Source organism: Vipera ursinii (genome assembly GCF_947247035.1).
Source record: "Vipera ursinii genome assembly, chromosome: 6".
Taxonomy (NCBI): domain Eukaryota; kingdom Metazoa; phylum Chordata; class Lepidosauria; order Squamata; family Viperidae; genus Vipera; species Vipera ursinii.
In genome coordinates this window covers 64358904-64373298 of record NC_139515.1, presented here as the reverse complement: position 1 = coordinate 64373298, position 14395 = coordinate 64358904, and the positions used below count along the sequence as shown (strand labels likewise).

The 14395-nt window shown below is 37.8% G+C and overlaps 1 protein-coding gene across 5 annotated transcripts in view; it reads right to left on the bottom strand.

The window, feature by feature from the left end:
* MYH9 (myosin heavy chain 9) overlaps positions 1 to 14395 on the bottom strand; it is an 83004-nt gene that overhangs the window by 56558 nt on the left and 12051 nt on the right. For all 5 annotated transcript variants that reach the window (XM_083365510.1, XM_083365511.1, XM_083365509.1 and 2 more), the window contains exon 2: positions 2196 to 2548. In XM_083365510.1, the coding sequence (XP_083221636.1) occupies positions 2196 to 2528 (333 nt within the window). In that variant the 5' untranslated portion in view covers positions 2529 to 2548. The remainder of the gene's footprint in view (positions 1 to 2195; positions 2549 to 14395) is intronic.

Sequence of the window (14395 nt, the reverse complement as noted above, 5' to 3'; positions counted from 1 at the left end):
TGGGAGAGGTGCGGGCGATCCCGGAAGCACCAAAGCCTCGGCCGCGCACAAGTCCTCGGTAAGTTTTTTTTGTTGACTGGAGTATAAGCCGAAGTGGAATTTTTCAGCCCAAAAAGTGGGCTGAAAAATTCGGCTTATACTCAAGTATATACGGTAACTATACTTTTTAAAAAAATCTGCAGTATTTGAATAATCAATAAAGGAGAATATTTGTAGTTCAGAGTAGAAATGGGGGGAGGGGGTTTCCCTTGATGCTCTCTAAGCTTGGTTGTTTTCTTGCAGACATTTCATTACCCAAACTAGGTAGCATCATCCGTGCTAGTGACTGGCCCTGGACTAGCAATGATAAGGTAAAGGTAAAGGTAAAGGTTCCCCCGCACATGCGTGCTAGTCGTTTCCGACTCTAGGGGCCGGTGCTCATCTCCGTTTCAAAGCCGAAGAGCCAGCGCTTGTCCGAGGACGTCTCCGTGGTCATGTGGCCAGCATGACTAGACGCCAAAGGCGCACGGAACGCTGTTACCTTCCCACTGTAGTGGTCCCTATTTTTCTACTTGCATTTTTACATGCTTTAGAACTGTTAGGTTGGCAGAAGCTGGGACAAGTAACAGGCGCTCACTCTGTTACACGGCACTCGGGATTTGACCCGCCAAACTGCCGACCTTCTGATCGACAAGCTCAGTGTCCCAACCCACTGAGCCACCACGTCCCTAGCAATGATAATGTCACCTAATTGGGTAATGAAATGTCTGCAAGAAAGCAACCAAGCTCAGAGAGCACCAAGGATCTCTTATCTAAATAATGTACTAAACTACTCACTACATTATGTTTCAATTAAAATCACATAAAATAACACATAAAAATCTATATGTATCTAAAATGCTTAATATTTAAGGTTTTTTTTTAAAAAAAAAACAACACCTGATCACTATAGAACTATCTGGGGGAAATGGTATTTATGAACCAGGGCTTCCTCATTTAGGGTTTTAGAATAACTCTCAACAAAGAACATCCCATAATTGGTAGTACCAGCAGAAGAAAGAGTCATGTTATGTGAATCAATGTAACCTCATTCAATAGCAAGCAATTCTCTAAAGTATACATCAGTCACCAGACAAGTTTCTTTTGCTAGAAGCACAATCACTAACTTCAACACATTAATTTTCCATGCCATTGCTTCAGGCTGCCTTCTGGAGGTCATTATCATTTTCTCCAGTCTAGGGAATAATACCTAGAAAGCTCCTTTTCAACACCCCCCCAAAAAAAACTATTATTCAAAGTCATTCTTCACTAATGAGGAGGAATTAATCTGGAAATGGGAGAAATTTCCTGACGATAAGAATGATTAATAAATACAACAGCTTGTTTCCCAGAGTTGTGGGTGTTCTGTCATTGGAGGTTTTCAATAAAAGATTGGACAAACATTTATCCAGAATGATATAAGGGTCTAGGGCAGGGGTAGGCAACCTTGGCTCTTTTATGACTTGTGGACTTCAACTCCCAGAATTCCTGAGCCAGGAATTCTGGGAGTTGAAGTTCACAAGTCATAAAAGAGCCAAGGTTGCCTACCCCTGGTCTAGGGTGAGGGGTTGAACTAGAAGATCCCCAAGATTTCTTCCAGCCTTATGACTCTATGATTCTAATTTGTGAGATGATGGAAGAAGAAATATATTTTTAGCATTATATTCATGCCAGTTCTCATACAAACAATTATATATTCTTGTTTCCATAGCAGCAATCTCATGAGAACTATTACCATTAGAGTTATGAACAAATGCCAAGACACCTACTCAAAATCTGTTCTATGCAATCTATGTTGGAGGCCTGAAATTAAGTATAACTAGAATAGCTGATTTGTTCTGAAATTCTTCATGTTCGGCATTGAATAAGCTGGTTAAATCAAAGTAGATTTCAGAGAAGACATATATCCGGAAAGCTTTCTGTGCAACTGAGTTTGATTATGCAAAAAGAATCATTTTCTACCTTGATATAAACAATCACTACCATGAAGATTTTAAATACAGGAATTGCCTACAAGATAGAATTTATTTTAGGATCAAATGTAATAATTTCCAAAATATTTTCCAAAATGCTTCAGCCACAAAATGTTTTTTAAAACATCAATCACAAATAAGTGTGTTATCCCATTATAACTCTGATAAAAATTAGATAATATCTCCGGCAAAAGTATTACTTACATAGATTAGCCCTGAGTAGTATCGCTCTTTTAGATTATGTAACACTGAGGCCTCATTCAAGCAGGTCAGTTCAGCCATGTCTTCCACTTTAGAAAACTTCGGTGGGTTCATCTTTTGGATATCATCTTTGTTGACTCTCACTTTCTTCCCACTCTCAGCAAGCTCCACAATAGCTTCATCTCCAACTTCTTCCTTCAAGCTAGCAGGCTCAAATCCATTCTTCTCTGATGGTACCCATACTAGTTTCTTGGCAGCCCAATCAGCTTGAGCAAGAGGATTGTTGATGAAATTTCTATCCACATACAGGTATTTGTCAACATCTCTCTGAGCCATGGTTGATTAAGGTAAAGGACCTATTAAAATAAATTAATATAATTATGCATATGATACTACAATTCTTTCACATGTACGTTCTATAGCTGTTGAATTGCTAATAATTATGTTTGGACATCTCAGCTTACATAACAAAGACAAAATCACTTAATGTAAAGAAGTGAGATCTGTAAAAATGTTGATTTATATAATAGAGACAAGATCGTTTAATATAAGGAAACAATATTAATAAATATTTATGGTTCCAATGTAGTAATCTGTAGTAAGCATTCATGTAATCCAAACCTACTAACCAAAAGGTGAAAACAGCCATATACTGTCTTCTCATAGCTTCTAAGAGTTGTAAAGGGAAAAATAGTGTACTGCATAAAACAATATGATTTTTCAAGAAGCTTACGAAAGCCAAAAGTTGGGAAGTCTAAATTAATAGTCCTGACGTTTAATAACATGCCAATAATACAACCAACCATATTCTAACTAATGTGGTTAAACTAAGGCAAGACTTGCTGATCCTGTAATAAGAAAATATATATTTCTTTTATTATATTTTTTGGCTCTAGATACAGCTTAAACTAACAAAAAAAACCAATTATTTTAGTGACTAAGCTTGCAACTTAAATATGAAAATATTTATTATTACGGTAGCTATGCATATGACAGATTGTGTCTTCTATTGGAAATCAGATTAGAGATGCAATTTATACAAGAATAAATTAGGGATTGCAGTTGTCTATTGCAAGCTGAGGTAAGTTTGAATATACTATCAAAAAGACTTTCTAATGAATTTACTTAACAATTCTAGATGATAGGTCTGGTAATTCTCTCCTAGAGACAGTTCATGATAGGCAAAAGAGGTTAATAATCTCATCTACGAAAGGTTGAAACTTAGAATGTAAGAGGGGCAAATGGTAGAGCATATAAATTATCAAATGAAATTTAAAAATTCAAAAAAAATATTTTATCTATCTCTGAAACACAGAGAGGAAGGATCTAATAATTCCAAATGAAGGTAGTCTACTGTTATTTATTTATTAAACATCTTTCTAGGTTACTATTATCAAAACAACTCTTGGCAGCTTACACAGAAGCATAAAAACGGATGGAGAAGAAAGCAAGAAATTATCAAAGTAACTGGCTCATGTGGAGTTGCAATAATAATTGATAATGGTAACTGATTAATATCTGCTTAGAATAAAGACTATGCCAAATACATCATTTATGCATGTCAAATCATACAGAAACATAGCAAAGAAGTAATTATAAATCTATAAGTCTGAAAAAATGATATTTTTATGAAAAATTATGCACGAAAGGACCAACTCTTACTTTCCCCCTCTCCTTTCCTTTTTTATCCTCATTTAGCAAGTATAAATATATTAATAAATGTAAGACTCCTTCCGCCTATTTTCTTATAAATGGGTTAGCTATCTCAGGAACAATAGAAAAGCTGACTATAGGAAATGGGAATGGTTTAAGAAGACTGTATGATAAAGAAAGAAAAGAGGATCAACAGTGAATGGATGATAAATGAATGGACTGAATATAAGAGCGAGAGACAGTATGGAAGAAGATTGAAATGGACAGAACAGAATCACAAATAAATATTTGAAGGAAGAGTAAAGGGGTTGAGAGGAAAGTGAAGATAGGGAAAGTTTTAGTTGAATAGAGCTGAGATTCTAAAACTTTAAAGAAACAAAAGACAATGTATGAATCATTATTTGGATGTAGAGGAAGAAAGAATGAGCCGCAGGGACAGAAGGGTACAAAAAGAGAAGTACAATGAATGGTATTGATCTAAATTAGATCTACATATGTTTTTCTGCTTATCTCATGCCTGTAATTTCTTTTGTTTATAGAACATTTATTTTGAATATCTAAATGTTTTCCAACTGGGCGGCAAAAGAACAGGAAGTAGATAAAATTTCACTGTGATGACAAGTATATCAAGACAAGGTAACAGCTGCACATTAAATTTCCCCATTATCCAACTTATTAATAGAAGTAACTATATTCTATAACCGTTTCTTTTTTTAACCAGACTGAGTCTGACATTTCAGAAAATAAGTGCTTCCAGCTGAATTTGGTTACTTTCAATTTCAACATATTCTGAAAATCTTTAATGGTCAGGCTGAAATGTTTTTCTATTTTTTTTCAGCATTTCTGCTTAGAAGACTTCTATGTGTTTTTATCATTCCCCATGCCAATCAGAACATACTTGGAGAAGCTAATTAGCCCCCTTTGCCCTTTTCACTGCTTTAACTTCTTATCTGAAACAGCAAGGACTCTTTGGCCTTCAAAGAGGGCAGTTGGCAGGCCGATCTCTTTCGCCTTATGATTTTACAAAGGGCCACTGATGCTGCTCAGCACCACCAGATCTTAATATTAAATAAAAATACATTTTAAAACCAAACAATTCATTCCATGCAACAAAGGGAAAGTAAACTCAGAAATCCAACAGTCCAGTAAGAATATACATTTTGTGATTAGTACACTTAAAAGAAGATTGAAACTAAATTAAAAAAACATGTACCATTTAACAGAGCAAAAGCAACTAAGTTGTTTACAAAAACAACTGAAATAGTTATTAACTTGAAATAAAAGCTTTGCAAGTATTTCACTTATGTAATATTATACCCATAAATAGGAAAGTGTTCTTTCAATTATTTTTCCAGAAAAAAGTTTAATGGTAAATAAATCTTGAGGTTTCATCTCTATAACATGTATCAATAGTAAGGTCTGTAGTAGTTTCTAATTCTTCATTAGCAAATGCATAATTCATATAAAGAATACCCATAACCATATTTTTTTTCTTCCAAAAAACTACCAGGAAATATTTGGATGCTTATGGTCTCTTTCTTTTCTTTTTAATTCTTACTTTTTCTAAATGTAAGATGTCCAGATTATTTGGAGTTAGGTAACTTCAAAATTGTATTAAATAAAAACAGAGTCACTTTGGTCTTGTAGTGGTTAAGGCACCAGCCTGGAAATCTACAGGACATGAGTTCTAATCTCACCTTAGGCAAGAAAGCCAGCTGGGTAACTCTCAACCTAACTCACCTCACAGGGTTATTGTTGTTTGGAAAATATGAGGAGGAAGGTGTTTTGGATGTTTGTGGCCTTGAATTATTTGTAAAAATAATAAAAGTGGGATACAAATAAATAAATAAAATATTAGACTAGACTATAGGACAAATAATAGCTTCACATCATCAGCACTTACTATTTACAGAATTCTAAAATCTTTAAATGAAAAGCCACTTAATAAGGATCTTATAAAATTATGCGGTCTTGATGATCCAATTATCATAATGAATAAACACAATCAATTCTAAAGTAATCACAGAGAAAGCCAGTTTGACTCTTTCATGACTCGTGGATTTCAACTCCCAAAATTCCTAAGCCAGCCATGCTGAGGGGAAAGGGAGAGGTTTCTAAGCTGAGCCGCGCTGGCTCAGAAATTCTGGGAGTTGAAGTCCATGAGTCATAAAAGAGCCAAGGTTGCCTACCCTGGAGTGGTTAAGGCACCAGGCCAGAAACCAGGAGACTGACTTCCTAGTCCCGCTTTAGGCATGAAATCTGGCTGACTTTGGGCCAGTTAATCAATTCAGCTCATACGGCACGCTCAAACAACAAGCCAATTGGTCAATTCCTCTCGCAACCAATGGATCAACACTAGGTTGATTCAACAAAAGACCTTGTACTTGAGAAAATGCTAGGAAAAAAACATATTCAAAGTAATCACTGAAGTGTTGCTCCATAAAATACTCAAATAGTACTTAGTTGGGATAATACTTTTATTTATTTTACTACAAGTAGTCCTCAATCTATTAATGGTATGCAGGAAAGACCCTGGGTGAGGGCTAGAAATGTTGCCTAGAGAACAATCAGATAGGAGAGGGCATAGCCCACAGCAGGAATGTGGGTAGAGAAAGAGGCACAGAAGAGATCCTCACTACTCAAAGAGACTGTGGGAGATTTTTGTACTTCCCAATTTGCAAGATTCTATTAATGTAGCTTTACAACACAATATAATCAATTCAGCTGGACGTATTTCCTGTGTTGACTACCTAGGGGGGTTGACAACCTACAACCATTCATTCAGCAACTGTTCAAAGTTATGACGGTCCTGAATAAATGGTGGTTATGAGTGGCCCTTGAAGTTCCAGATGACCCAGCACTTCCTGCAGTCATGTGATTGAGATCTGGGACCTTCACAACCAGTTCACACTAATGAATGATTGCAATGCTCTACGATCACATGATCGCCATTTGCAACTTTTCCTGATGGCTTCCCCAGAAAGTTAATGGGGAAGCTGGAAAGGAAGAGTGCAAGTCATTGGGTTACATTTTCCTCATTTGTGCACCCTACTGCAGCCTTTCTGTGCTCACACTTACACCAGCCACTATCACCCTTCCTGACCTGAGCCATACCCTTGTACACCTTCCAGACCTCTTCGCTCTCTTCCCCATCCAGCAGCAGGCATTTTCTACATGCCAGCCTGGGACTAACCTTGGTAGTAGGAAATCAGCAGAAAGTTGCCTCACATAACAACTGTGGGATTTATTTAATATTAACAGGATTGCTGTTGTTAAGCAATGCAGTCACAGTTAATGACTGCATTGCTAAGCAATGAAAATTCCAGTCCAAATTGCCATTATAAGTTAAGGGCTATGTGTACTTTTTATATATATTACCTTTTGTCAATTTTAATAACAGTTTTATCCAAGCATGTATTTTTAATCAATTTTAAGAATACAAATCTCAGCCAATAAATTCTAACTAAACATCAGGCTTGAATTTTACATTCAAGATAACGGATTAGTAGTATCCTTAGTACAAGTTGCACAGTTGAAAAGCTCTTTGGCTACTTTTTAGTCAAACCATGGATACAGACTTCGCGAAAATCAGTTGAATACTGCCGTGGAATACAATGCATACAGTAAAAAGAAATCTTAGGGTACAACCATCCGTTCCAATTTTAATATTCAACTACTTGCTTCCACCAACTTTTAGAAAGAGTAAATTGTTTCCTTTTCACATTAAATATAGAGATTCAGTCATTATCCTCAAGGAAGTATTAAAACTTTCTTAGAGTCTGAGGTACTGCACCTTAAGATTTATTACTGATCACCACTTTGCTGCATACTTCTATGCTCTAAATTTCTCATTTTATTAAAAATGCTTAAAAATGTTATACAGCTGAAACACACATCAAATGCAAGATTAGATTAATTAACAGAACTGTTTAGCCAAAAGCTTTTCCCCATACACAGCTGTGTTTAGCAAAACAGACCCTTCTCTCCTTAGCTACTCCCAGGAAACATGGATATATTACATCAGCCCACCCCACCCCCACCTCACAGAATTGTTGTCATGGGTAAAATAGGATACAGGAGTATTAGGTACGTTCTCTCCCTTTGGTTACCAAAAATTTAAAGGGGATATAAGATTATTAAGACAGCTGCAGCTCCAATTTCTTAAGCTACAGGAGAATTGAAAGAGGATTGCATTTAGACATACATATTTTATTTATGCAAAATCTCTCATCTTTCTTTTCTAAACAGCCAAGCTCTACTTTAGAGGAAGCGTCTCCATTTAAGGATGAAACAGTGCAACAGCAATTTACAGTGACCTTCAGGATGCTTACAACTAAGTAAAGTATCTATCTATTAATTGACTGCAGCTGTTTATAGAAGAGAATGTAGGGTTGTTATGTCTGGGGGGATCTCCTGAGCATTCAAGAATTCCTCCTTCTTTTGAAGGTATACAGTATAGTGTTTATGCACTTTCTATTCCAAGACCCCTCTGCAAGACAATTCTATTTTGGATTAATTCATCCAATTAAAACTACTTACCTATCGAATACAACAGATATTTGATGAAAGACTGCTTGCCCCTCTCTCCACCCCATGTAGAAAAAAAATTACATGAGCTAAAGGAAGATAAATTCTTTTAAATGTGGAATAGGGAGTTAAATTTAATGAATGAAGCTCCTTAATAGCATGTATGCATGCCAAAGAATCCAATTTAAGACTGAGAGCTTCAAGATCATTTCAGATTCAGGATGATGATGATGATGATGATGATGATGATAACATACCCTTTATCATTTATTATTAGTGCAGAAGTATTTTCCACAGCCGTTTCATTTTTTCAGACATTCATATTATCACCAATGTGTGATTAATTGTAAAAAAAAACCCTCAAGTCTAACTGATTTACTTCATGTATTTTACCATTTCTGGAAAATACTTCATAATCTTCTCACTAGGTCTTTAAGCCATGAACAGGTCTTCTAGAGAAAATCCACTGTTCTGTGTTAATCCTGGCAACTGGAGAAAAAAATTGCTAGCATTTTACATCAAGTGCCATAAGCTAAACTGATGAAGTTAAATGTGATGCCTGGAACTAGATGTGGAACAATTCAAGATCTCATAAATCAATAAATAAATCTGTACGTCACATAGAGGAAACAGAAGAATTGACACAAAATTCAAAACACTCTAAAAATGAAATATTATATTATTGCTAACATGCAAGGGATTTTAAACTTCCTATACCTATGATATATAGGAAATTTGATTTGATCTGCAAATGATCTCTATTCTTATTTTTTTTTTAGACACACATATCCCATAAGTGACACTTAATGTTCAGTAATAATCCAGTCTTCATGAAGTCCTACAAAGCAAGGATATTTAAGAATTCACTTGAAACAATTATGTTGGGACAAACTATTTTTACCTACATTTTTTCACATTATATCATCTGTCCCAGGCTAATATTCTCATTTGTGGTAGCATGGTGAAATAAGGAACAAGTACTCAGAAAAAAAGAGCTTGCAATTAAATGAATGGATACAAGAAGGGTCCATCATGAAAACCAGCACCCAAGTCTTGGGGGGGGGGGGAAGGGAGGGAAATGATAGTCTGAATTAGATTGCACTATCAAAGTTCATAAAGGTGAGACTTGAACATAGAATTCCTAGTTCATCGGTTTCATTGTGTCACACCCCCACACTGTTCTATCATGGATCCATGCACTGCAGAACTTGTACTTCTCTGTTCCAGACTATTTTAAGAAAGCCCGGTTAAAAATATATATTCCCCAGAAGTCTGAATTTGGCATTTATAAGATGTGTTTCAGAGAAACCAAAAACCAGATATAACCTCAGGGCCGTAGGAATAATGAGAAAGTAAAATAGTTTCATCAGGGAATCTTAAAATCTCATTTACTTATATAGCAGAGATATCAGAAAAACAACGTAAATTATCTATTTATCTTGTTAGAAGTATCTGTATTATCCTACTGGCCTCCTGCTTGCTTAACAGTAGGAAAAAAGACAATGAAAAACCAGGGACCTGGTAGTGGTTATGACAACGGTCCACAAACTTTTTGGCACCAGGGACTGATTTCATGGAAGATAATTTTTCCATGGACGGGGGGGGGGGGGGGGAGAGAGAGAGAAGGGGGGAAGCATGCAACCTAGATCCAGCACATGCAGAGTTTTGCTCACCTGCCGCTCACCTCCAACTGTGCAGGCTCATTTTTAACAGGCCACAGATCGGTACCAGTCTGTGGCCCAGGGTTTGGGGACCCATGCAGTATGAAACTAAGAACAGGGAGACCCTGGTTCTAATCCATCCCCAGTTATGAAAGTCACTTTTTTTTTAATGGAAGTGCTAGCACAAGTCCAGGTATGCCTGCAGAGAGATTTTGCGGACTGCCAGCAGCCCGATCTGGGCTCTGGAGGCCTGGAAAAGGCCTCTGCCGCCCAGATCTATGGTTGAGGAGCAATTTCATGCCCCCCTCATGGCCGATCTGGGCTCCGGAGGCCTTTTCCAAGCCTCCAGAGCCAAGATCCATGACTGCGGAGTGATTTTGCAGCCCCTCAGTGGCCCGATCCAGACTCCAGAGGCCTTTTCCAAGCCTCCGGAGCTCAGACCTATGGCCACGGAGCAATTTTGCAGCCCCCAGCAGCCCGATCCGGGCTCCAGAGGCCTGGAAAAGTCCTCTGAAGCCCAAATCGGACCGCTGGGGTGCTCAAAATTCGCTCCACAGCCATAGATCTGGGCTCTGGAGGTCTTTTCCAAGCCTCCGGAACCTGGATCCATGGCTGTGGAGCGATTTTGCAGCCCCCCAGCAACCCGATCCAGGCTCCGGAGGCTTTTTCCAGGGCTCCGGAGCCTGGATCCATGGCCGAGGCGGCCTGTTGGACCTTTTTTTTTGCCTATCGGCGTGGAAAGCACTCGTCTTGGTTGCGCTGGGCTTCCAAACAAGTGGCTGTACCATTTGCTGAAAAAGGGGTGGGTGGGTCGTGCAAATCTGAAATACTTCATTTTAAACTGTGTTACTGGAAACCTTACATGTTGCAGTTCTAAAGTGGAGGTCCTAGGAAGCTTCCTCTCTGTTCCATCAGTTCGGTTTACTCAACTAAATATGTATATCCTTTTTTTTTACTCTTTCTATCCAACATAGCCTTCTTCTATTCTTGTAACATGCTGTATCTCCATAGCATTCGCAAAATTATCTCCGTTAACGTTCCCACTTTTGTGAATGCCCCATTATCTTAACCGTATCCCTCTTTCCCCAACTCTCCTCCCTCCCTTCTTTTCATATGTCACCAAATTTCCTTTCTGCACCTCTGTTCTTATCATCCTATTTCATTCCTCATCAGTTCCCTTTTCATACCTGTATTTGAACACAAATAGCAACTGTCAACCATTTATGCAGGCTCAAACCTTATTGTCACAAAGTGTGTGCATGCATGAGCAAACACACATATCCTTTATTTTTATCTTGGATGGAAACATTTGTTGTTCCATCGGAGATTCAGGAAGACACATAGCACCGTTTACAAGGATTGATGGGTAACTGCCCTCACTGCACATATTTTTTCAACGTATTATGAAAACTATGTATTGTCAACAACAAGAAAATGCCTGCATGTTTATGTGTGTTTTTGCATTCATCAGACAGTACTGTAGCTTCTGAAATTTTCACCTACTTCTTCCCATTCTCTAAAGACAATAACATTTTTGACAATGTGTAATACATACCATGTCATTGGAATATGAAGCAGTGCAATACATTGTACACTTTAAATGAATTCAGACAGTTTCACCTCAGGCCAAAGGAATAAACATCACACATGGCACACAAACAACCTTCCTTCCTTCCTAGACTAAGTGAAACCTAGTCAAGACACACTGATATGTGTGCACAAGCGCGCGTGCACACCCGCGCGCGCGCGCGCACACACACACACACACACACACACAGACATATAGAGACAGATAGATATGTACATGCATATATATAGAAATTCTACAGGACCAATAAGCAGTTTCAAATAACCACCTATATCACCAGAAACCGAGCACAAAAGTTTATAATTACTTGAAGAATGTAAGAGTATAAGAAATGAGCTTGTATGATGAGTCCTAGAATTCTCTACCCAGCAAATCTGGAAGGAAGAATCTAAGTTGGGAAAAGCTGTATAGCAATCGGGCTTGGTGGAGGAAGACCTGCCATTTGTATGGCTGGTTCTTCAGGCCTTCAGGGCATCAGTGAGCAACTAGATTTGTAAAAATAATAATAATGTACAGGTAGTCCTCTATTTACCACAGTTGAGCCCAAAATCTGTTGCTAAGCGAGACAGATTGTGAATTTTGCCCCATTTTACGTCCTTTCTTGCCACAGCTTTTAAGTGAATCACTGCAGTTGTGAAGTTAGAAACAGTGTTGTTAAGTGAATCTGGTTTCCCCATTGACTTTGCTTGTCAGAAGGTCACAAAAGGTAATTACATGACCCTGGGACACTGCAAGTGTGATAAATATGATGAGTGTCTGAATTTTGATCACATGACCCTGGGATGCTAGAATGGTTGTACGTGTGAAAAATGGTAAGTCGTTTTTATTTTCAGTGCCATTGTAACTTTGAAGGGTCACTATATGAACTGTTGTAAGTCGAGGACTAATTGTAGTAAGTTTCTTCTACAGTGAGCTACTCATCAGATTTATTGTCCCAAAGGCCATTAGTCATCCATGTCTCTTTTGCATCCAGTGGGAAAATAGGAAAATCATATGGTATCTCTCAAAGAAGTGGATGTGGTTTTGTGATCTGATTACCAGTTTCTGCATTGTGTCTTTTTTTATGCATGGCTCAATTTTCACGAGACATATTAATTGCCTGTCATCCATGGACACCCTGGCTATCTGAGGCAACAGTGGTACACCTTTCTAGTTCACAGATGCACACATCCCATCTCCCAACTCCAAAGTGAAATTACTTTGCACCAGATTACAAACAAAATGCATCCAATTAGTGAGAGCATTAACACCTTTCGTTAATACGTTCATGCAGATTCAAAAGAAGTAATAGTAGTAGTGAAGGCTTATTAAAAAATAGAAACTCTGCTTTATTAAGCTTGGAGCAACGTGGGGAAGGACTTCTGTAGCATAAAAACTCTGGGCTGGAAAGAAGGCAGGTGGCATATAACATTTTCCAATCTTTGCCAGCTCAAGATCAGGACTGCAGTGAGGCTCAAGGTGCCCTCTGCCAGGGGCACAAAAGCACACTTTGTCTTCAGAAAGACAGTCTTTCTTACAGTCCTTTGGGGAAATTGAAAAGGGGGCATGGAAGGGTGAACCCCATTGCTTGACTCAGGAACTCAAATAATTGAAGAGCAAACAAGGTGGAGGGGGAGATAAATGTATCCACTGACCAGGCCATTCTTTCCTTTCTTGCATTGATTTAATTTATCCCCTGCCCACCAACCTTCATTTACTCTGAAAGAGAGTAACCTATAGATGGGGGCATATGGAACAGAAGGGAGGTTTAATTCCATGCTAGCCAGCTCATCCGGCAGGTTGCTAGAGGCTGTGAATTACCTGCACGATCATCGAGATCTCAAAGTGAGTATTGTTGGGGTGCTTTGGGGTGTTCAACAGGTCCCAACTTGCATAAAGAGAGAGGATCCCAACCCCCCACCCCCAGAGTATGAACCCTGCTTTGCTGATAGACATTTATATTTAGCCTGGTTATTGAGTTAACCTATTTTTTCTGGATTTAACCAGTGTAACGGAATAATCTATATGTTGAGGAATTCGACTTTGGAAATGCTATTGAAATATACACCCTCGGACCAATTTGATGTTGAATTTGATAACAGCAGCACGGTTACTGGTGGGACAATACTGGAAGAAGGATAGTTTGCCTACTATAGAAGAAAGGGTACTTAAAGTATCAAATCTTGCAGAAATGTCTAAGATTTCTGCTTATTTGAAGGATCATTCACAAGAAAGATATATTTCAGTTTGGAGAAGATGGATAGATTATATTCGGAATAAATATGGGACTAAAAAGTTCCACTTAGCTTATGAGTAGATTTTAGAGGGATATTGTTATTAATTTTAGTATTAGTATTGATTATATTTCTGCTTAAGTTATTATTATTATGTTTTTAATAATTTGAATGTATCTATGTTAAAGGGGAGTTAAAGCACATTATGAATTTGGTTAATTTTATAATGGATAATTTTAGTTAGAATATGATTATTATATCTATAACCCTGTATTCAGCTCTGGGAAGTGGGGGGGAAGGGGGTGGTTTGGGGTGGGTGGATTTTGGGGATATGTATTGTAATTTTTTTTAAAAAAAAACTCTAATTAAAAAAAAGAAAAAAGAAATATACACCCTGGGACAGCAGAAAGCATTTCTGACTCTCCCCTCCCCCTCCCCCAGCTAGGATAAGAATACTTGATAAAAGCAAATTTTTGGCGTTATTTTACTCCAGTGGCCAATCAGATGCAGAGGGAAACTAAAACTGGATAAGAAACCGACAATAACTCTCCATTCTGTGTA